This window comes from Pipra filicauda, unplaced genomic scaffold, assembly GCF_003945595.2.
Source record: "Pipra filicauda isolate LSUMZ 115617 unplaced genomic scaffold, ASM394559v2 scaffold24_size8852520_pilon, whole genome shotgun sequence".
NCBI classification, from domain to species: Eukaryota; Metazoa; Chordata; class Aves; order Passeriformes; family Pipridae; genus Pipra; species Pipra filicauda.
The window spans coordinates 4,580,976-4,604,071 of record NW_024104365.1 but is presented as its reverse complement, the minus strand read 5'-3'; the positions used below and the strand labels follow the sequence as shown (position 1 = coordinate 4,604,071).

General features: G+C 40.2%; 1 protein-coding gene across 1 annotated transcript in view; it reads right to left on the bottom strand.

The window, feature by feature from the left end:
- IPO5 (importin 5) overlaps positions 1 to 20,412 on the bottom strand; it is a 41,954-nt gene extending 21,542 nt beyond the window's left edge. The window contains exons 1-8 of the mRNA XM_027741038.2: positions 20,246 to 20,412; positions 15,123 to 15,203; positions 9,049 to 9,241; positions 8,442 to 8,544; positions 8,103 to 8,199; positions 6,924 to 7,028; positions 3,705 to 3,827; positions 3,496 to 3,616 (exon numbers count right to left, since the gene is read on the bottom strand). Of these exons, the coding sequence (XP_027596839.1) occupies positions 3,496 to 3,616; positions 3,705 to 3,827; positions 6,924 to 7,028; positions 8,103 to 8,199; positions 8,442 to 8,544; positions 9,049 to 9,241; positions 15,123 to 15,203; positions 20,246 to 20,344 (922 nt within the window). The 5' untranslated portion in view covers positions 20,345 to 20,412. The remainder of the gene's footprint in view (positions 1 to 3,495; positions 3,617 to 3,704; positions 3,828 to 6,923; positions 7,029 to 8,102; positions 8,200 to 8,441; positions 8,545 to 9,048; positions 9,242 to 15,122; positions 15,204 to 20,245) is intronic.
- Positions 20,413 to 23,096: the final 2,684 nt, after the last annotated feature.

The window sequence follows — 23,096 nt, the reverse complement described above, 5'->3', positions numbered from 1 at the left end:
GTAAAAAATACTTGAGTGTATTTCTTACCAGGACTCGTAGTGCAATGCAAGATTTTTTGTTAGTCATGAAAATTATAAAAAGCAAATTCCTCAATAAAGTTCTTGAAAGGTAAAAACGGTATTATATGCTTTAAGAACTCAGATACACTTTATTAGTACTGCTGAAGCTCTGACATCATCCTTAGAACATTTACTGATGAAAGAGAATATTAATTGTGAAAGAGTAATACTGAACCCTTAGTTCATAACATTCATCAACATGATAAATTTGTTTGCTATATGTACAGTGGTCACTTAGCATAAAGCTTTAGTTTTACAATAAGGTAATGGTTTAGAACTTTATGTTTCTTTTTCCCCACTTAATGAAATTTTTGTTTTGTATCATGAACATATTTGCACATAATAATAATCCACCATTTTCTATTTCTACAATCTATTTCTGTAGATTGATCCTATCTGCTCTTCTCAGTCTAAGTCTTTATAGAGACTATTACACAATCTCTATCATGATGCTAAACTACTATGCAATAAGCATTACCTATTTTTCTGAGTTCTCACAGTAGGAAGGAGTGCAGCGATTTGTCTGTTTTAAGTCTGCTGGTTCCTGTGCCTTCAGAAGCACAAGGGGTGAAAAGTCTACCTTGCACTTTCAGAGCAAAGTAAGGTGCTCTTTACTTTGTAGTACACACTAACCACTCAGAGCAGTTGTTTGAATTCATAGAACCATAGAATTAGCTGAGTTGGAAAAGACCTCCAAGATCATCAAGTCCAATACTTGATCCAACACTGCCATGGTTACTAGACCATGGCACTAAGTGCCACATCCAGTTTCATCTTAAAAACCTCCAAGGACAGTGAATCCACCACCACCACCTCCCTGGGCAGCCCATTCCAATGTCTGATTACTCTCTGTGTAAAAAATTTCTTCCTAATATCCAACCGAAACTTCCCCTGGCAGAGCCAACATCATTTATGTAAAAATTTTCACTTTAATCTGGAAACAAAAGTTTTTAGTCAAATACTCAACCTCCAATCTTTAATAACCTTTTTAGGACAGTCTAACCTCACATCTTGAAAACAGTCATCATAGCTAACTGTCCTTTACAGTAACCTACCTGAAAAACTGGTAGGCATACAGTAACTGTCCATGCTGTTAATGTGATTTACTGGAACTGATCAAGGACACTGCAACTGGTGTATTTCATAATACACTTACACTACTGTAAACCACTAAGGAGGCATCACCCTAAGCAAACTCTCCACCATACATTTGGACAGATGAGAAACTTCTAGTCAACCGATGACAGAAGAAAATACTGCTCACTGACAACATTGTGGGGCAAGTATCAAGAAAAGATCTAACTGTGGATTGATTTGCTTGATGTGGCTATATATTTTCAGACAGACACTATACCATGTCTGCAAAAGCCTTCAGAGGGCTTTTATATATGTATCAAGATAACTTAATAGACAATATGAACTCTCTAGCATCATGCCCACGTCAGAATTTTATACACACTTACTAGGCCCCCAACACCCCTCAAGTATTACAGCCCAGCTGTTCAGACACAGATGTGCATAAGCACACATGTGAGAATGATGTATCATCACAACAGCTATGAAATATGGAAGACAACCATCATCTGCCACAAATGCTATGCAGTTCCAAAAACTGATGTCAGCGTCCATTGTTGCTAGCAAGCAAGGCTGAGAACAGAAATTCAAAGGCTTCTGGCCATCAGTATATCTTGATATTTAATATGAATGTGGTTGCCAGTAAATGTAGTTTCACAAAGGGTTTTTTTAAAAAAATGTAGAGTTGTGCACTGAAGTTTCAACACTCTGCCAATAAGCCTCTAAAATTTAATTACTGCCAATATATAGACTGCTTACAAAAAAGTTAAGCATCAGACCACTAAGCCTGCTGCTTATCAGAGCATGCCATGACTTTTTGTTTTTTAGAGACTGTAGGGAAATGCGTGTCTGATTTGTAGGGAAAGAACAATAAAACACTCTGTTATCCTGAATATTGAGCTCAAGGAGGGAAGTGTGAATCCAAATGGAATCCCTGAGCAGTTAACTGGCACACAGGACACACACTTACTCCTAAATAAGATGACAATTTTGCCTAAGTCCCAGTTCCAGTTGTATCAAGTGATCTATCACTTTTTAGTTGAATGAAAACAGAAAACTAAGACACAAAACCAAGACAAAAGCATTCCTTTTTGGCTACCTTTTTATCCTTCTCTGAACACAACTGCTTTACTAGCTCTGCAAAATAAATGTTTTTCTCCTTAGCTATATATTAATAACAATTTTACAATGAACTGCAAACCAAAAGCATTTCATTCCCTTACAGTGCTTTATCTTAATACAAGTATTTCATTCCTAAACAGCAACCCAACAGAAAAGCAAAACATTCTGAAGAGGTATGAGGTACTTCTCCACTATGTTGCCCAACCAGATAAGAAACTTGTAATAATGTGGGGTCAGCAAGTGTCAAGTGTTAATATTTCCAACAAGCTACACAACAGAGTGAAAATACAGTGTTCTCAAAATTTTCAAATTTCAAAATATATTCTAAAAGAATCTGTTCTTTAAAAAACTATTCTACTAGTAAACAAAACTTCTCAACAATAGTTTAAACACTTAAGCCAAGCAGGTCCAGTTTACAATGTTTTCTAGAAGTTTTATGATTATCTTAGTGACATCTATATACACAGCTTTCCCCAGCCTGAGCACACAGATAAAAAAGTCGCCTTTTATGCAAGTTTCAGAAAATAAGAATCTAGACAAATACAAGTGTGACAGGTAGGGAAAAGCAGGCTACACTGCTGTGTCAGTGCCTGCTAGTCACAAAGGGTTTAAAAGGTAGAGAAGCATCACTGCATATAGTATTGCTGCTGGGGTTGTCCAGAAGACATTTATTTTTAATATTTCAAACAATAATGCATGATTTAAAAAGTGCCTCTTCAAACAATTTACAATCTACATGTTAAACAGACTAATTAGATTATTTCTATGTAGTTATACAAGCATCTGATTTTTAATTCACAGCTTTAACTCAACACTGACACTCAACATGCATGCTGAATTCCTTCAGTCTTCAGCTGCCAGCATCACAGAGTATCTGGCCTACATACCAAACTTCAAACGTAGAACTTCAGCACTAAATGCATCAACTTTTTTTTTTTCCCCAGTAAAAATTTCCAAAGCCAGCATAAAAGCATGAAAGTAGTATTTTCCTTGGAAACATCTAATAAGAGTCTACTGCATTTTTATTCATATTTTTGGTGCTGCATAAGCAACCATAAGATTAATTTATGAAGAGTCATAATAGAAAGGGGTTTTCTCCACTGGGTGACACTGAATTGAGTTTTCTTAAGTTATCAGCACTGGCAAACTCTCAGACATGATTCTGCCACTGACCACGTGTAAAGTCGATTTAATACTGTAAAAGACAACTATTTCAAAGAAGCTGAGTAAAATACTTACTGGCTTGTGCAATAATATTTGTATGCCTCCTCAGCATAGCAGCAGCAGTTTCTGACAAGGCCACAATTACTTCAAGAGCCAACTGACGCTGCATGTTACTGAGACTGGTATCTGCACACAACTACAACCCAGAAGATTAGAGCAAACAGTTAGAACAAAAGTTTTGGGATGGAAAAAAAATGATTTTTAAAAAACATTCTTGGCTTTACCTTCAGAGTTAGTTGCAACGTAGCTTCTAAATGTGGTCGTAAATACTTAGGAACAGAATCTGCAATTTCTACAAGGGATTTCAAAACAGAATCATCGTTTTGGTAGCAGGAATCATTTAGAGCCTATAAAAAGATAAGATGAAGATAAGATTAAATAAAACCAAACAATACTATGAATCAGACCAGTGTTATAGAAGGAATTTGATTAATTGTACTCTTGTCTCTCTGAACAGTCATTTAGCACCAGCAGCTAAGTAGCTGAAGCCTTAGAGAACAAGAACTGATGAGAGCAAACTTTTTCATGAAACTAATGCTGCTAACAAAGAACTAGCTGATTCCAGCAGATACAAGCAGAATGAAGAAGATAAGGACCAAGGAGACAATTCTAAGAGAATGAAGTAACTTCAGAAGAAGGCCAGCCCAGCAACTGTGAAAACCAGTAAGAAATCAAGAGACCACCAACCAGAAGTGGTTGGGGATTGGGTGATGTGTAGTACAGGTATAACTGAGAGGTGTGAATTGGGGTGGGGGTCCCTATATGGAGGCACACAGCTTGAGCTGTAACCTGAGAACTAATAAAAGACTAATTAATTGGAAGCCTTCACTCAGACTACGTATTTTCAGCAGGATCCTAGAGTCAGGCGCTGCTACGGTGGCCTGTGTGCATGAATCTGTAACAATGAAATACTATGCAGGATCCAAAACTACAAGTTTTCTAAAAGTAAGTTATGGCTCACAATGTTCAAATCTAACACTGCAGACACTCAGAAAGAATCAATGTCACACATCAGAGGTGCCAACATGCAAAAACACTGTTTTGACGAGAACTTCAAAGTCCATTTAAAATAAGGTAACTCTGCCCAAAAGAAGGAAAATGAGCCTAACTCCCCTTTTCCCTGTTACATGAGAAGAGCTTTTAATAGCCTATCTACACTTATAAACAGCAGGAATCTCAAGATTAAATTTTTTTTTTTCCAGACATCTCTGGAGAGCCATTAAAGACCTTTCAGCCTTCGGTCACAGGACACAGCAAAGAGAAAAAGAAATCAAGCTTTTTGCAACTGTCTTTCCTAGCTTATAGACACATTCTGAAAAGTAATTTAGGAAAGTATTTCATGTCTTCCTAACGTAGAAGCATTTTTTGAAGTGAGTAGTTAGGTGTTTTTTAATACTTAAATCTAGAATCCAACATTTTTTATAATTCCACTTAACCAGCCCACACTTTCAACACAGAAGCAGCATCTTCTAGTATCAGAAATGTTCTGAAGGAAAAAACTTACTTCATGGTTAAGGCTTTTTGGGCTAATAGTTACCACTCATCCTGATTCTGGCAAAGGATAATATAATATTTACTCTAAGTTTCTGTAAAACTGTATTTTATACCCACTGCAACTCTGACAGTTTTTTAAAGCAAGTCAAAGTTTCTGAAGAAAGAAGTTTGAAGTGTACAGTGAGCCCAAAAAGGCAGATGCACTTCTCTGAGTATCAAACAACAACAATCACAGTGTCAGTTAAGTTCTACCTGCTTTCACCTCCACTGCAAAATTAAGCCCTTGGATAAAAGTTTCAACTTAGTTCTTCAAGTTCAACTTCCAGTATAACCATTATAGCTCTTGCACTGAAAGGACTGATTTGCTAAGTCAGAATTTTATTTTTAGGTTTTTTACCACGCCAGTGTTTCAACAAAATGAACTTCAACAGCAACAAAAAAAGCATCCAACTGTCTCCAAAGGTCACTCACCACTATTCTAACACATCCCATCTCCTATTTATAGACTCAGATCTTCATATCCATCTTATGTTACCACAGCCAGAAAATCTAGTCCTTCTTGCAGTAAGTACTTTAAAAAGACAGATTTCATAGCATAGCTCTGTGTATTTGTAAAACAAAGCTTGAAAATGGAAGCCAAGTGCATGTGTTCTTACAGTCTAAAATAGTAGCATTCAATTATATCACACAAAGTGGACTATTAGTCTGAAGTCTAAAAACAGCATACCATTTAATTGCTAAACATCAAGATAAATGGCATGCCCAGCCCAAATTCTGCCTCACTCTCATTCATACAGTACTACGTAGCCAAGGTCCTCCCAGCCAGTTACAACTTTTAAACAATACAATTGTTATTGATGAAGTCACAGACATGGACTAAACATCTAATTAGTGACTTCAATATAAAAACATTTATCTTATACACACTATAGCCCATTTTCAAGTTCAGTTGATTTAAATAAATTACTCTCAGTTTCCATTTAAGACCAAGCAGAATTACATCGGTTGTAGATGCCAGTAGCTTTGGCACAATTTTTGTTCAGCTTGCCACAAAGCACATACAAAGTTTATAGTTCACACTGTCAACAGGAACCTGCTGTTCTGACTGTAGCAAAGAGTCAGTCTTTAACCTAATTTTAGCCTAATTTAAAATCACCAGAAGTGATTTTAAAGAACACTTAAAGTGAACACTACCACTGTTATTAAAGGCATCTAGTTAGTTACTACTTTTTCATGATATAGAAATGGAACTGTGAAATTGTCATCCTTCAGAGCTTAAACCATTTCTGTCTCTGGTTTGGTTTACAATAGGCTTCCCCCCAAAAGTAAACAACCTTATATTAGAATTTCAACTTTTGCTCAGATTCATCCATCCAAGACATCCAATCCAGCCTCAGAAATTATATGAAGTTTAAAAAGGCATTTTGTTTGCAATTTCCTAATTTATCAAAAACAATAAAGACCATTTGTAAAGACTGTTGTTCTCAGTCTGAGAATCTATGCTCAGAATAATTCTAAGCTTTCCTCTAATGTGAAGAGATACAGGCTATCAAGGGTCCATGAATTCCCCAATTACTGATTATTTGAAGTCTTAGGGTAGCCCATATTTAAACTATATTTCAGTATCATGGTTAACTTAAAAGATGTATCATTTTGACTTAAAATACCTTACAAATAATTTTAACTCATTTATCCAGGTAACACTGCATAAGTTAATCAGCATTGAACTATTTTCCTTAAAACCCTAACAATTATCTTGTGTTTGCAAAATTCAGTATTAGTCTCTACTGTATCTTGATGGTGACTGATGTCTGGTTAACAGAGACACAGTTAATCCAGGTCTCAGTAAAAATTCACATGCTACGCAAATTTGCCAACCAATAATTTCCATTTGGATACTGTCAATGTACAGACAGTAATGGCACATTGTTACTTGTTTGCCTTCTTACCTGCAAGATTCCAGGGAGTAAGTCTGCAAAATGTTTAAGAAGGGGAGCATTGTGCTCATTAGCAAGAACAAATGCAGCTGCAGCTCTAGCAGACAGAGTCTTGATCTAGAAGACAGGATTGGAGAAAGAAATGTGAAAAACTGGTAATGAAACCTGTCTTTGTTTTCTCTTAACATTAGGCCTATTATGAGACTACATTGTCCTAATAGATATAGAAATTAGTTTTTAACATGGGATTTTACATCTTACTTCAAATTAAGGTAAAGCATCTATGATACAAAAAGTTTATCATGAGGTGGCAAGTATTCCCTAGTTTTGTTTCGGTGGCTTTTGTTCAATGAAAGAAAACAGAAAAAATACCTATTGTTTTCAACTTCCACCCCAACTTCAAATGTGCATGCAAGCGTCACAATCTCATTTTTCAAGAAGTGTGATGTAAGGGTTTAAGACATGCTTCTTTAAAGCATGTCTTCTTTAAAGCATGTCTTCTTTAAGACATGCTTTTCTAAAGTACTTGTGGTATTTTAGAAAATGTTACTCAGCTGACTTTCAAAGGTCAGAAAAAGTAATTCATGAGGGAGCAGCAAACTGAACCCATATACCACAGCAGGGTTTCCTATCCCTGCCCAGCATTTTCCACAACAAGAGAAACATTTTCAGAGTACAATTCTCTGCACAAATCAATAAATCTGAAGCCTTCCAGAAAAGCAAGGCTTGCTAACATGCCCTTACAGCACAACATGCAAGAACAGTTCAAGGAGCTGCTGTGTATTCAGAGTTTTGAGACATACCATATACAGATGCTACATGTGGAGACACTACACTTACACTGTTAAACATGAGCGCCAGAAAGAAAATTTAACAAGGAACTTCTGACCCCTCAGTGTGGTTAGCTAAAACCCCAGCTCTGTTTTGGGCCACTACTGGGTTTCTCCAAGCACAACAGCAAGAGTCTGGGGCTAAGCAATGCAGACATGAGCCAGCCAGTCAGCTTTAGTCAGCAAAGGTTTGAGCCTTTTGTTTTGCAGTAAGCATAGTCAAAACTCCAAAAGTACATCAGTTTCAGGTAATGTAATTATCTGGTTGAAATCTATGGTTTAACCTTTACGTTTGAGACTACCTGCCTGAGTTTCTACGCTCAGAACATATTAAAAACCCAAAAGAACGTAAAGGTCTTACTGATGGATGCTCCTGATCTTGCATACACTGAACCAGCATTCTCTTAATGACCTCCAAATAGTGCTGCTGTTGATTCCCAAAAATCCCCGGAAAATTCCTGAGGATAAGACCAAAACATTACTAAAATATCACATAAATTTAACCTTAACTACTATTTTAAACTTATCCATTATTTAAGCTACAGATTGTAACTGTACATGTAAGAGTTAAGTAAACCACAACAGGACAGTATAAATGAAACAAATATGATTGCTTGTTAATTAAGTTGTGACAGTTTTCTTACATTTTCAGACATGATTTGGCTACCCTGCAAAAATGCAGCAACATCAGAAAACTTACCAGAAAATATGTAGAGCAGCCTCACGCAGACCCACATTCTGAGAGCTGACAGAATCAAATAGGAATTTCAGAACTTCTGGCCACTGGTTGTTGCCATCTTCATCTACGTTAAACACAACGAAGTTTTAGGATAAGCAAACTTAAGAGTGTTGAGATCACAATTGTGCAGGAAAGCTGGCCATAGCTGCTGAAATTCATTTAAAAAAACCTGATCTGAAGATGTGCCCAAGTCACAGGGTAAAATATGGCTGAAATGTTTAATCTAAAAGCATTCCAGAACAGATTATCTCCATTTACTGTTATACAACAGCACTTAAAAAAGAAATTGATGCAGATGTTCAGCATAATATTTAAGACAATTTACACAAAGTTGGATTTATAAACCTTAATACAATCTCATCTAAACTCAAGCAATTTAAAAAGCAGAGTTGAAGAACTGTATTTTTATTTGATTAAGGATAGTGTGACCAAATACTAGGTTTTATTACAAACCATGAAATCAGTTAGCATATCATGTGCAAATGCCTACACAAGACTAGAGAACAAGAGATACAAACACAACTACTATCAATACATAAACATTTTATCACTGAAATAAATAAAGTACCTATTAAATTCCTGGCCAATTCAGCGACTATGTCACATATTTTTTTTCTCATAGTGGACTGCACTTCTATCTGGATAAAGAGCAGCAATTCACTTTTGACTGATGTCTGATCCTCAGGTGACAGAGCTGGATAAACTTCTTCAAATGCAGATGACAACAGGCGGCGCAGAAGGACAGCTGCCATCTGCCGAGCCTATTGAATGAGAAGTGTGTATGTTAAATTGTTTTGATATGATAAACATGCTCTTACAAGGAAAGACAACTGACATCATGCTTCCAAATTATGTTTTCACTATGTAGATTTATTTGGTAAATGGAGTACCTCTCAAGCAACAGACACAAATATGACAGTAAGAAAAAACATAGTAAAGAAACATCAGCTTACAACTATGTTTCTGACAATTACAGCTCTTCAAATAAGTAATCATAGTACTGAGGTATTCAGCTTTTTTGTATAGCTGAACCTGAGGCATATTTTGTGGCAAGGTAAGGACTTAGTTGTATTATTGAAAGATCTTTAAAGCATGTATTCCTTCTATTTTAAATGGCCTACTGAGATCGTTATAATCCAGACACGTTTTTTTGAATTAACAAGTGACTTACTGGGACAACTGTCAGATAATTAACCTGTAAACCCTCCTTCACTTTCTCAAACAACCTAACTCCATGCTGAAGATTCAGGAACCTACAGTTAGAATTCGGCAACTAAAACTCTGCTCTAAACAACAACTCTCAGGCATGTGGTGGGACTCCTTGTGGGTCTCTTCCAACCCAGCATATTCTGGGATTTTCCGAAAAAAACCCACACGCAAAAAAACCCAAACGCAAAACAAAGTTTTTAGCATTTTGCAGGCCTATGATGAAACTTTTTTCTTTAAACTTGAATGCAAGCATAGGAACCTCAATACTACATATTAAAATCTTCTATGTTTCCTGCATGCATACAGCAATTCTACAATACTATCATTTACATATCTGTATTTATTTACAATTTACAGGAACTACAAGAAGCAAAAAACATGGCTCAGTAATTCAAAATTAATACAGCAACACTCGCAGTAAAGGCAAAAAAGACACATGAAGCTCTTTGAGTAACTTAATAAATAAAAGGTTCACCAACTAGTGTTTCAACAAGGACAAACAGTAATTAAAAATCACCTCCCAAACTTCTAAAGTTTAACACACGTAACAAAACCTTATATATATGTGTTAAATCCTCACAAAAAATAATCCAATGCAACACACACTCAATTTTTTTCCCAAGACATTCTTACTTAATGTGTACTTGAATGAACAACAATTTCACTTATAACAGTCTTTGGAATTCAAAAGTGTTCAGTGAGCGGCAGAAGTAATCAAGTCCAATTTCCAGAAGATCTCTCAACTACATTGCTACAGTATAACCTACAGAAAAGAAACACAAACCTCTGCAAAGTCTCAACTTCTAACATACCCTGTAAAAATCAGGTATTGCTAGAACATCACCAAAGATACTATTCTTATGATCTGCAGTTTCCAGATTTACTGTGTCTTTTTCCAACCTACTCAGCTCTCTTCTATAGAGCTAAAGAGTAATGCATACAAAGCATTTCTATAGTTAGCAGGAGGGAAGGACTAGAATTGAACCCAACTGTAGATCGTTCCTTATCTCCTTCTTTACAGCTCCAGTGTGGACTAATATGTGGACATATGTAGGATTAGAGCTTCCCTAGTAGATCCGAGGAAGTCAGCAGGTGAACAAAGTCACAGTGCCCACCTGTGCTGTAGCTCCCATCATAAGCCAAGACTCTGGAGCAATAGGCTGTCACATGGGGAACATGAGGAAGGAGATTCTTTCCACACTGCCTCTGGGACTCTCACTAACAGTGTGTCCAAAAACTTCAATGGTACCACAATATAATAGTATCTTTCCTTCTCCTACCCCAAGGAGCACCAATATTGACAAAGATTAAAATTTGTCCTCATTAGTATGGTAAACTTACATAGGAAAAGCCTGGACTGGGGAGCAACTTTACTAGGACTAAACAAGGCAAAAACTCTGGTGTAATGTCTCCCCTTACTCAAGGCATCCTGTTTCAGTGCCTATTCCCTGACATCTGATAATGACTGAAATCACATTGTATCAATTTCTTCCCTGAAGTAATAATATGTGGCCAGAGCTTGAGACTATATGCTTTATGGAAACAAAGAGAAGAATTTCCAACTCTAAAGAACTTAAAATATTAAAAGACTGATAAACACAGACTGATTGCAAAGTAAAAACACAAGTAACAAGGGATACAGAAAGACACAAGATCAGGACTACATGAATTACCTCCTGGTTAAGAGTTACTAGTGAGACATCACCAGCTGAGGAAAAAAAAAACCCCAAATCCCTAAAGCAAATTCAAATGTTTGACAGAGTGACAAATGAGCAATTGACTTCTAATAATAAATAAATGGCATATTTTCCCCAGCAGATATTCACTTATATATGAAAACTATCATTGTCAATTTAATTATGACAAAGACGGCTGGATTAATGGAAGCTCTGGGGCTGTTTCTTCTGCTTTACGAAAGTATGTATTTTTCACACACCCCAAAGGTTCTTTCAGGTTTAAGCATTACAAGACATGTAGCCAAACAAGCATTTTAAAATTCTGCTATTTAGTGGCTATAGCTTTTAATGAGAACAGGACCGACATAAAGTGCACATCCTCAAAAAAGAACTCACAGCGACCAAAGAAACATAAAAAGAGTAGATTTTTTTTTCCTAGTATTAGATTCTTCAGCATGTCTAAACTACTGACATGCTCACATACAAATGGAATGCCAAAATTATTAATATAGAAAGTAGTCATAATACTCAAACTTCAACATACCGCTTCCTATTGTAGAATTTACAAGGCTTTAAAAATGTTTTAGGATTTTATGAATGATGGAACCAAGGCACAAGAAGAAAATCAACTTGCTGAGCAGGGCAGCAGAAGAATTATTAACAGCTATCTGGGATACCATGCTCTCCTCTAGTATTCAAAGTGTCCAGGTAATCCTACATATTTTTGTAAGAAAAAGACTGACCACCTTGCGTAGCATCGTCACAGTGATTTTTACTTTTGTTTCACTATTCCTTTTAAGTCCTCAAGGAAGAAAACATGCACAAATGGAAGTAAACAATATTTAGGACACAGTCCAAAGATGGACTTGCACAATCTCATTCAGAGATCTAGCGCCGTGTGGAATTCAAAGTGCAGTGTGCCTCAGGTCCACGGACAACTCAAAGGCAGAACCATGGTGCATCCTTGGACTGCCATCCTCCCTTGCAAACCCTGACAGGACTCCGTCCACAGCAGCAGTTTTCAGACTGAGAAACACATCCCTTCATGTGACAATATGGGAAATGGGGAGAGGTCAAAGCCCTCTAGGAGGAGTACAGCAGAAACAGTTTAACAGAGCATTTGTTATTGTGTCAGTCATCTGTAAATTAGGACACAAAACCTGCCAACCTCGACTTAACCAAGAACACAAATGTAGGAGAAAATGTAGAACTTCTGCTCCTCTCTAAGATTTATGTGGTAAATCAAAACTGCAAAGAAACAGCCTCTAACACCTGAGACACATCCTGAGAATAAAATGCATCAAATAAGCTGCGAATTTAAACCACCTTGCTGTTCAACCCTTTAAAATGCAGCTGCATAGGAAGAAGTAGAGTCCTAACTTCATAACAGTGAGACTACATGTTCAGGAAGCTGGAGACCTGTGTTCAACCCCCTCCTCAGCCTCAGGTGTACAAACTTGCATATCACCTGGCACAGAAGCGTTCCAACTGCTAAGTCAGATGCTTCCCTCCACTTCTGTGAACAGTATTTCTCTGCTACCAGGAAAATATTAAATAAGAACAGAGGAAAAACATGTTCCCATAGTTTAGCCTCTGATTAGGAGAAAACCTGTTACACAGTTAGAAGAGTTATTCCTAATCTAGCTTAATGGTCAAATGCAAGGGGTCCTGGGAGTATGATCTGCATCCATTTCTCCATTTAAATGCCAAAGCTAACAGTTTGCAGAGCCAGGATTCTCCCAACTGCTGTCTTATGAACTGTGTATTCTCTACAACACAGGCGCCCAACTCATGCAAACAGGATGGAGTATTTTCTTCAGCCTAGTTTTCCTGGGAGGAGATAAAGCAACACAGAGGTTTCAAAATAAAGAGGGATCTGAACTCAGCTTTCACATAGCCTGGACAAGGAATTGTTAAAATTCTAAAGCTCCTTCCAGCACCCTGTGTTCAGTGGTGCTGATACATTCAATGTGCTCAGAGGACACATACCAGACCCAAAGCTCTATTCACTGGTGACATGCAATATTCTACTGAACATCTGGATCTATATAAAACACATTAAGAAACAAAATGCCTACCTGTTGATACCAGCACAGAATGTTTCCCAGCATGTTTATATGCAATGTTTACATCAAGCATAGGGCATTACTTCACTTAGGCTCTAAGGCTACTAAGTACTTCGATTTATAGGGCAGAGAGGTTGCTTGGAGGTTTTATTAATCAGGACATTTTGAGTCCAGCACGTAACATTTAGTTAAGAGTTAACATTTAAACCTTTCTTTGGTTTATGTATTGGTGGAACTAAATGTCAAGTTATTTTACAATGTTCGCCTCTGATGTCTTTAGTAAGAGTAACTTCCGTAGGTGAAAAGTTTCTTTGCACTTTGTAAGCTGGAATCCAAGTCATCGGCAGGATTCTTAACAAGTTTTACACTGGGCTATTTCCTTAGCTGATGTAAAGGGAATAAAATCAGCAAATATATGGAGCAAGTATTTATTTACACAAGCACGACTTTGTAGTAGTCTACTCAGACTTGACAAATGCGTTCGAAACAGCAGTATGTGCAATGCAGCTATGACTTCTATGGCATAGCATTATCTGATTATTACTCTGAGGCAAAAGGAGCAGCAGCTATCTTTTCCACGGCAAATTTAAATCCAGGAGACACTGCTCTACAGTTTTTGATCATATGAAACATCTCAGAGACCAGGAGGGAAAACCAGATACTTCTTATGCAACTGGTTGCTAGTATAATATTGAAGGATTCTGTTGGAAGAACACTAGGTAGATAAACATCAGTATGGGTAAGATGATACTTTCTTAGCATTAAAAAGCACAAATGGCATCTACCTCTAAACTGAATACAATCTACCAGAAGAGATCATTATCCATAGAGAAACAGTACACTTATGCTCTTATAATATTGTTCAGAAATTCTACATGCTACATCCTTACAATGTTCAGTAAAACTTTAGATCTGAAATTAAAAAAAGTCAAATGTTTTTACTTTAAAGTGGCTCTGAAATTTGTAGCATCTTGAAAGCTTAGGAGTTCTTCACTCTGCATATCCAAGTGAATAACAGTTTTACCAGTAAGACTTTAACTGATTGCTAAAATTGAGAGCCTTCACAAAATAAAGGAATAAGTAAAAGGTACCTTTTCCATATACCCAGGGATAAAATTTATATAGTGCTTAGACTGCTCTCCACTCATTGTATAATACTGCTAGATGACTTAATGAGTATATTCTCCCCACACAAGACAAAATGCAAAAGCCATCCGAATAAAACATGCAATACATCTGTAACCTTATCTCCCCTCATTCCAATTTAAGAAGCATTAGAAGTTTCAGATGACATGTAAGTTTAACATGTTTAGGGAGAGTATCCCAAAACAGAAAGCACTTCTCAACTGTAACTTGAAGAAACATCACAGTAACAGTCACATATTAGTTACACATTTTAAGGAAAGAACCCATTCATTAAGTAAACACACAACAGAAAACAATGGAGATCTAAGCAGTTGCCTATGAAAAACTGTTTTTGAAACTAAATATCCTACATCAAAAAGTCTCAACTAGTGGACTAGACATGCAACAAAAAAGATAAGTGATCCCTTTACAAATGTGCAGTAAATTAAGATGCTTCAGTTAATGCCAAACTTGCTCATTGATCTGAAAATTACCAATGCTGATTTCTTCCCTCCTTCTCCCAGTTCCTTTGAAAATCTGCAGAAATAAAGGTTATTGAGACATACCTCCTCAGGAGTAGCATTGTTTCTGATTGCTTGCAGGAGGTAAGTGATCTTTGATGGGCCCGGAATATTCTCATAGGTCTCCTGCATAAAAATGGATGCAGCTTATTACAAATACGTACTAGAAAGCATGTGTTAAGCATTAATATGAACTGACTTTCCTTTTAAAACAACATAAGTATTCATCCAATTTATAAAAAAAAAATAGCAGAAAAAATTTAAACCTATCAAAATAAAAATTTATGACCTATTTTAAGATTATGAGTAAAATCTTAGTTACCTAGTAAGACCTGCCATATTGGAATGATCTACATATGCATGACTACATATGCCACTTATGCGGTGAGTTACAAAATACAACAAAACCAGAACGTAAACTCCTAGAAATACAACATACACAGAACATATCCTACTGGGAATCCATCATAGCTTCTGTCATATCAAAGAATTAAGAACTTTGGAAGCTTGAGACTGAGCTGTGACCAACAGACAAATGTATAGTTTAAAAATTTGTTCAGTTCTGGTTTTCAACCTGTTCACAGCTTTTATCATGTTATAGGGCAGCCACATGTCTCAACTACACATTTTGATTAAGAATTTTTTATTTTTAAACTCCTGCCTGAACTTCGGAAAGAGAGACTATTTAGTCTCCTCCCTTGGAAGACCCTCTTAATAAAATGGAAACTTTAATTAGAAGTTCAGTTATGTTGTTTTACACGCTTCTGGCATGCATTTCATTCACCTCAGCTTTTTTAATTAGATTGTTACTTAGAAGCTAGAGGGGAAACATAGAAAAAAACTTTTGCTATCCAAAACATGGTATATGTGAGCATTTTGAAACTCTAAATGCTTGTTTCTAATACACTAAACCAACATAGGTAAGAGCAGGAGAATTACAAGCTGAATAGCAACCACTCATTCAGAAATAGTTCTATACTTAATAAATCTGAGTTACTTTTTGTGGACATAATCTTGAAGATAAATTATTCCACCCTTTCCACATATTCATTATCCCATCCTGAACTCAAGGAGCTTACTATGCAAAGCTCAGGTTCATTTCAATCAGTTCTCTGCCTGTCTACTTCCCATTCCTGACACTGCAGCAGCTCCTTTCAATACTCTAGCAAACTTACATACCTTGAGAGCATATCTGCTATTTTCAGTAAAGTAGTTTAGCTATCACACATTTAATATTAGACATCTTCCTCCCCTTTCTGTACCTGCTTCCTAGTAGGCCTTGTTCAGAGTCCATCCTCATTTCACATTCTCTCTAGTTGCCAATATACACTCACAGTCAATGAGACTCTGAATCCCCAGTGAATCCCTGCATTTAATCTAATCCTTTCATGGAGACTGTAAAATTAAATGAGGTTTAGGGTCAGAATAGAAAGTCCTCAGGTTAACTGCTTCCATGAATGTATATATTCATATTGCACTATTATCTACAAATATAAACTAATATAGAAACATGAAGGTTCTCTAAATACTCGCCCAGCACAGACCTGAAGTTATGCTTTTATGGACAGTTGAAGCACTGTAAAAGCTGGATTCCCTCATGTCAATTCTGACAAACATGAACTTCTATTTTGAGTTGTTTAAACTCAGTAAAAATGGCACCAACCTATGCAGTTGTTCACAGGCATAACTGTCAATTCAGTAAACTGGATTCAGAGGATGCTAGAGCAAAGGGGCAAGAGGAACTCACAGCCAAATACACAACCTTCCCTCTGGGCTGGTGGAAGACTTCTTTGCTGGTTTTACTACCCATGTAACTATCAGTCTTGCCTACATCCTAACTATGTACCTGGATCCTGCTACATCTTCATTCTTCTAGTTCACAATTAGTTCCTCAGCTACCTTACAGAGAGGTACAAATTTCTCACACAGCATGACAAACTTTCAGAACACATGAAAGCAAATATGTATTATCTACTCTCAATACTCATGTTGCCCCCAGCCTGAGAAATACACTTTAAGAAGGAGCACAAAATTACCAAAACAAAGTAAACAGAAGTTTCTCTTTCAGAAGACAGAAACATAAACAAGAAACAGACATGCTTTTATAGTCAACAGACAACATTATAGGACAGATGGCAAAATGAACAAATCAGGTTTCAGCAAACCAGTCAGGTTAAGTTATGAGCACGCTAGCACATGCACAGAATCACAGAATGATTTGGGTTGGAAGGGACCTTAAAGATCATCTAGTTCTAATTCCACTGCAATGGGCAGGGACACCTTCCACTAGACCACGTTGCTCAAAACCCCATTCAGCCTGGCCTTGAACACTTCCAAGCATGAGGCATCTACAGCTTCTCTGGGCAACCTCTTCCAGTGTCCCATCACCCTCAGAGTAAAGAATTTATTCCTAATATCTAATCTAAACCTGTCCTCTTTCAGTTTGAAGCCATCATCCCTTGTCCTATCACTACACGTCCCTGTAAAATGTCCCTCTCCAGCTCTCCTGCAGGGCCCCTTTAGGTACTGGAATGTGCTACAATATAAGGTCTCCCCAGAGCCTTCTCTTCTCCAGCTGAACAACCCCAACTCTCTCAGCCTGACTTCATAGGAGAAGTGCTCCAGCCCTCTGGTCATCTTCCTGGCCCTCTGCTGGACTCACTCCATCGGGTCCTTGTCCTTCTTATGTTGGTGGCCCCAGAGCTCAGTACTCAGGTGGGGTCTCACAAGACCAGACTTGATGGGGAGAATCATCTAGATCCATACACATAAATTAAGTTTTTGGTGATCAGACCTTCCTCCCCATCCTTCTCTTTTTACAGCTTTTACTAGAGTCCTCCCAGACAGCATATGACTCTACATCTTCATCAAGTCTAGTTTTCAACAGAACACCCCTCATCCTCATTTCAATGATCAGACTTATCAGAAATAACCCGAGTCTCTCTCCTTCTGTCCTCTGTCCATATATTTGTCATTCTCACCAGTCTTCATTGGATACAAATGAGAACCTGCTATTCAATTTAGCTGCAGTTATTTGAATCCTTTAAGTATTCAGTATTGCCTTCCTACAGTACGCACACTTTAAAAAACTGACTGGACTAGACAGATGCTTAAAACCAAATATGAGTACTGCATGATTCTAGGAAGCAGATATTTTAAAGGCTATGCAATACCTTTATCTAAAGAAATCTTACTTCAAGAAACAGATAACTTTAAAAAGTCAATCTACCTACACTGTAGAGAGATAGATTTGTGTTTCTAGGTAAAAGTTCATTAACCCACTATGAAGACTGAGTGGGGTTCTTCACAGCTGTGCATGGTGTAAGAACAAGAGACAACTGATGTGAATTGCAAAAAGGAGGTTCAGACTGGAAGAGGTTCAGATCTCTGTTCTAATGAGAACAGTCAAGCAGGAGTGGGTAGCTCAAAGAGCTTGTCTAGTCTCCATTCTCAGAGGTTTTCAACAGCCAGCAGGATAAAGCCCCGCATGACCTGGTCTGACCTGATAGCTGACACTGCTTTGAGCAGGCGATTGCATCCTGAGGACCTTTCCACTCTCAATAATCCTAAATCATAAAAATACTTGCGACACACCTTGACAATATGCAGAAACCAATGCTAGGTTCAGTGCAGTTGAATAAGTAAAAAGTTATACTACTTGCTTGTATTTGTATAGGAAATCAGCAACCTGAAAAGATATCACGTCAATTAAGGTTTCTTATTCTGATTGACCATAGTGTCTACGTACCTATGAAGATTAAAAAGTACTCCAACTCAGTTCCAAGCAAGCTTCTGACAAAGTATGCCAGTTGTAAGAATCTAAGTTTTAGAGTTCTTTTCCAATAATATTTTATTTTACAGGCATTATGACACAGCTGCCCAGTAAATTTGCTTTGTTACAATTCTAATAAAGTTCATAAAGTTGTTAGAAATATTCTTATGTTACATGTAGGCAGTCAAAAGAACAAAATTCAGCTCCCAGGGAATGGCTTACATCGAAGCTCTGTGTTCAGGAACGTGGGAACAGTTCTTGGTGCCTCTCTAGAAAGTGTTTGTGATAATCAATACTGAACTTTACTAGCTTTCTAAAAACATATATCCCCCTCCTTCTCACTCTCGATTTATATTAGAAGAATTTTCACTGCAGCATCAGGAATAATGCTTTTTATTCTTCACCAAACAATGCGCTGAACTCTGCTGACCGCTGGAGTGATGAGAGCGATAAAAGACCCGATGCAGCCATGCAGCGGGAATTCATGCTAAAGCTAGACGCTAGTATTTAATTCAACGGGAGAGATTCCCCACCAGGCTTGACAATGGAGCCTTAAGCACGACAGAGAGAGAAAGAATTAACGTGGCTTAGCCGCCACAAAGAATTTCAGCTGATACAACACGTCTGAAAACTTTTTGCTGATAACAAGAGAAACTCAGCGTATTGAAAACGCTTCTTTTGGGTGAAATACTTCTTAGCTGACGAAACACTAGAATATACATAGGACCATTCCGAAAAGTTAAAAAACCCAACTACTGTGCAGCGGAGCACCTCGGCCCCGCTCCTGCCGAGGAGCGCGGGGGGGAGCTCGGACCCCCTGAGAGGGGCGCCTCGGGAGCACACATAGAAGCGCTTCCATCACGCCAGGCAGCCGCTCTGACCTCCTTTGGGAAATCCTCCTCCGGCTCCCGAGCCACCGAGCGCCGGCCCCCCCAACCCGCCACCGGCTCGTGGCCCCCCCTGCGCGGCGTGGCCGGGGCCGCGCTCCGTCATGCCTGGTGGCTCGGGCGGAGCCAGCCGTGGGCAATGGGGACACGCAGCACCCCGGGGGGGCTCCTACACGGGCCCCGGGGCGGACACATGGCGGGCGAGGGGCGAGAGCGGCGCCGGCCGCGCCGGGGCGGGCGCGGGGGGGTTACGGGACCCCTCGCGCCCTCTCGGGGCCAAGGGCCGGCGCGGCCCCCGCGCCCGCCGGGCAGAACCGCCGCCATCGCCCGGCCCCGCCGCCCCGACCGGCGCAACGCCCGGGCTGCCCCGGCAGCAGCTGGTGCCGCTGTTCACACGTGGGGCTCGGCCGGCCCCGCCACCTCCCTGCCCCCCGCACGCCCTCCCTCCGGCGCGGCCCGGCGAATCTGACAGGCCGGCTCGGCGGCCGCGGGTGCGGCGGCCCCGTTACCTCGGCCTGCTTGCGGACCGCATTGTCTGGGCTGAGCAGGTTTCCGAGGAGAGCGTAGAACTGCTCCTGCTCCGCCACGGCCACCGCCACCGCCGCCATTGCTGCGAGAGGGAAGGAGAGGGAGGGAGGGAGGGAGGAAGGGGGAGCACCGGCCGTGCCGCCGGCGGGGGATCGAGGGGCGGGGCCGCAACGCCAGCCGCGCTCCCATTGGCTGCGGCGCACGGGGCCTCGCCCCCGATTGGCCCTGCCTACCCCTGACGTCCCGGCAGCTCGGGGCGAGGCGAACAGCGCGGAGCGACGGATCAACCGCCCCCAAGGGGGGTTGTCTTCTCGCGTCTCATTGGTGCGCCGCCGCGCCGGGGGCGGGAGGCAGAGACGGCAGAGCGCTCTGATTGGTGAGCGGCCCCGGCAGGCTCGGCGGGATTGGTCAGCGCCGCGGTCGGGCGGTGCGGGCAGGGAGGGGTCGCGCCGGGACGCGGGGCCGGGGCAGGGCGGGGGAGGGGAGCGAAAGCGCGGGAGATCGCGGGGCGTCGCCTCCCGCCGCTCCGTGACGTTGTGCTGCTGTCCCGCCCCACGCAATCACAGGATCACAGAATCACAGAAGTTGGAGGGGACCACAGCGGGTCACCTGGTCCAACCTCCCTGCCCAAGCAGGGTCATCCCAGAGCACATGGCACAGGATTGCATCCAGATGCTTCTTGAATATGTCCAGTGAGGGAGACTCCACAACCTCTCTGGTCAATCTGTTCCAGTGTTCGGTCACCCGCACAGTAAAGAAGTTCTTCCTCATTTTAGGTGGAACTTCTGTGCATTAGTTTCTGCCCATTGCCTCTTGTCCTACCACTGAGAAGAGCCTGGATCCATCCTCTTGGCACCCTCCCTTCAGATACTTCTAGACATTGACAAGGGACCCTCTCAGTTGTCTCTTCTCAAGGCTGAACAGACCCAGATCTCTCAGCCTGTCCTCATAAGAGAGATGCTCCAGTCACCTAATCGTCTTTGTTGGTCTACGCTGGACTTGCTCCAGGAGCTCCATGTCTCTCTTGCACTGGGCAGCCCACGTCTGAACACAGCCCTCCAAATGTGGCCTCATCAGGGCTGAGTGGAGGGGCAGAATCACCTCCCTCGACCTTCTGGCAATTCTCATCCTAATGCACCCCAGGATAGCATTGGCCTTCTTGGGCAGAAGAACACACTGCTGGCTCATGGACAGCTTGTTTTCCACCAGGACCTCCAGGTCCTTCTCCGCAGACCTACTTTCCAGCAGGTCAGCACCCAGCCCATACTGATACATGGGGTTGTACTATCTCAGGTGCAGGACCCTGCGTGTGCCCTTGTTGAATTTCAGAAGGTTCTTCTCTGCCCATCTCTCCAACCTGTCAAGGTTTTACTTGACTGAATAAAATGTAATTAGTGTTTCCTGTGATCATATGGAATGTCACAGATTCCTACCGTGCATGGCGAGAGGTTTTAAGCATTACCCTGCTCGTTGGTGGAGGACTCTGTCTCAGGGTGCACCAGGCAGCTGTTTGGGATGCAGCTGTGGGGCACTGCTGGTCAGATTGGGTACCGCCTGTACTGCTGCTTGGCTGTGCCCAGGGAGTGCCAGTCCTTTAAAAGCAAGGAGGGTCAAGCCAGCAAGCTGGTAGGGAAAAGATAGATAGATTGATAGGCTGATAGATAGAAACATTATCTTGACTGAATCAAGAAAGAATTGCAGGCAGGGCTAGGGAATGATTTTAAGCTGGCTGCAAGCTCAGAAGGGCCAAAACTGAAGATGAAATATAAAAGTAAGCATGCTTTCTAGCGTGAAGTGCACTCCTGTAAATGTCCTCAGAACTCAGCTATGTGGATTAGGGGCTTACAGCTTGTCACAGGTTCTGGAGGGCTGTTTGGATGTCATCTTGAAATAGGCACAATTTTCCTGCCTTTTTATCACCAGTGCTTTGTTTGAACTTCAGTAAAGTCTGCTTTCCATGCGTTAACAAATAAATGTATTTTCTTTCATCTTAACGTGTCCTAACAGTGATTTCACTATAAATCTACAGTAGGATTGTTAGCTAAAGAATACAATATCTGATTGGGGTTGGGGAGAGAATGTAAACCACAGGATATGGAAAATTGTTTTCTTGCTTGTACTGGTTTTTGCATCTGTAGGTACAGGGAATGGGTTGTTATATAAAAACTGTCTCATTGTCTTTGAGAAACAGCTGGGCATATAAAATTGGTCATTTGCCTAAGACCTGAAAAATAGTTGCCAAATCATCTTTGGAGTACCAGGGATGAAAGTCAGATTCAGTTAGAGCTCCTTTGGAAGGGGAAGGCAGGAGCAACCTGATAGAATTCATTAGAGCAGGCCAAACGAGAGTGTCTCTCTACATGTGTGCATGTGTGTGTTTCTGTTCCTGTGTGTGTAATGATCAGTGAACTCAGAAGTGTAATGCTCTAGGAATACATTTGAATACATTTCACCCTGGTATTCAAAGCATAGAAGGGAGCATCTGCGCTGAGTTGAGAAGAACCTGCTGGTAAAGTCAATGCTGTTCCACTTCAAATCCTGACAGTTTGGCGAAAGCATAATAAAAATTTCACTTAGGTAAAAAGCAGTTCAGATGCTGGAAAGAGTCCCAAGTGATTAAAGTTATCGGTAATGCAATGTGATCAGAGAGTCTGCCATGTCAGGTGATTGTTCCCACTTGGTTTAAAGCTGAGGTGTGTGAAGCAGCCAGAAACTATGCTGAAGAAGCAGATATTGGCACCAAAGATGGTTTGAACAAGTACCTGAGGAGAGCTCAAATAGATAGAACCACAAAGCAGCCAACAGTAATATTGCTGGATATTGCCTGACTGC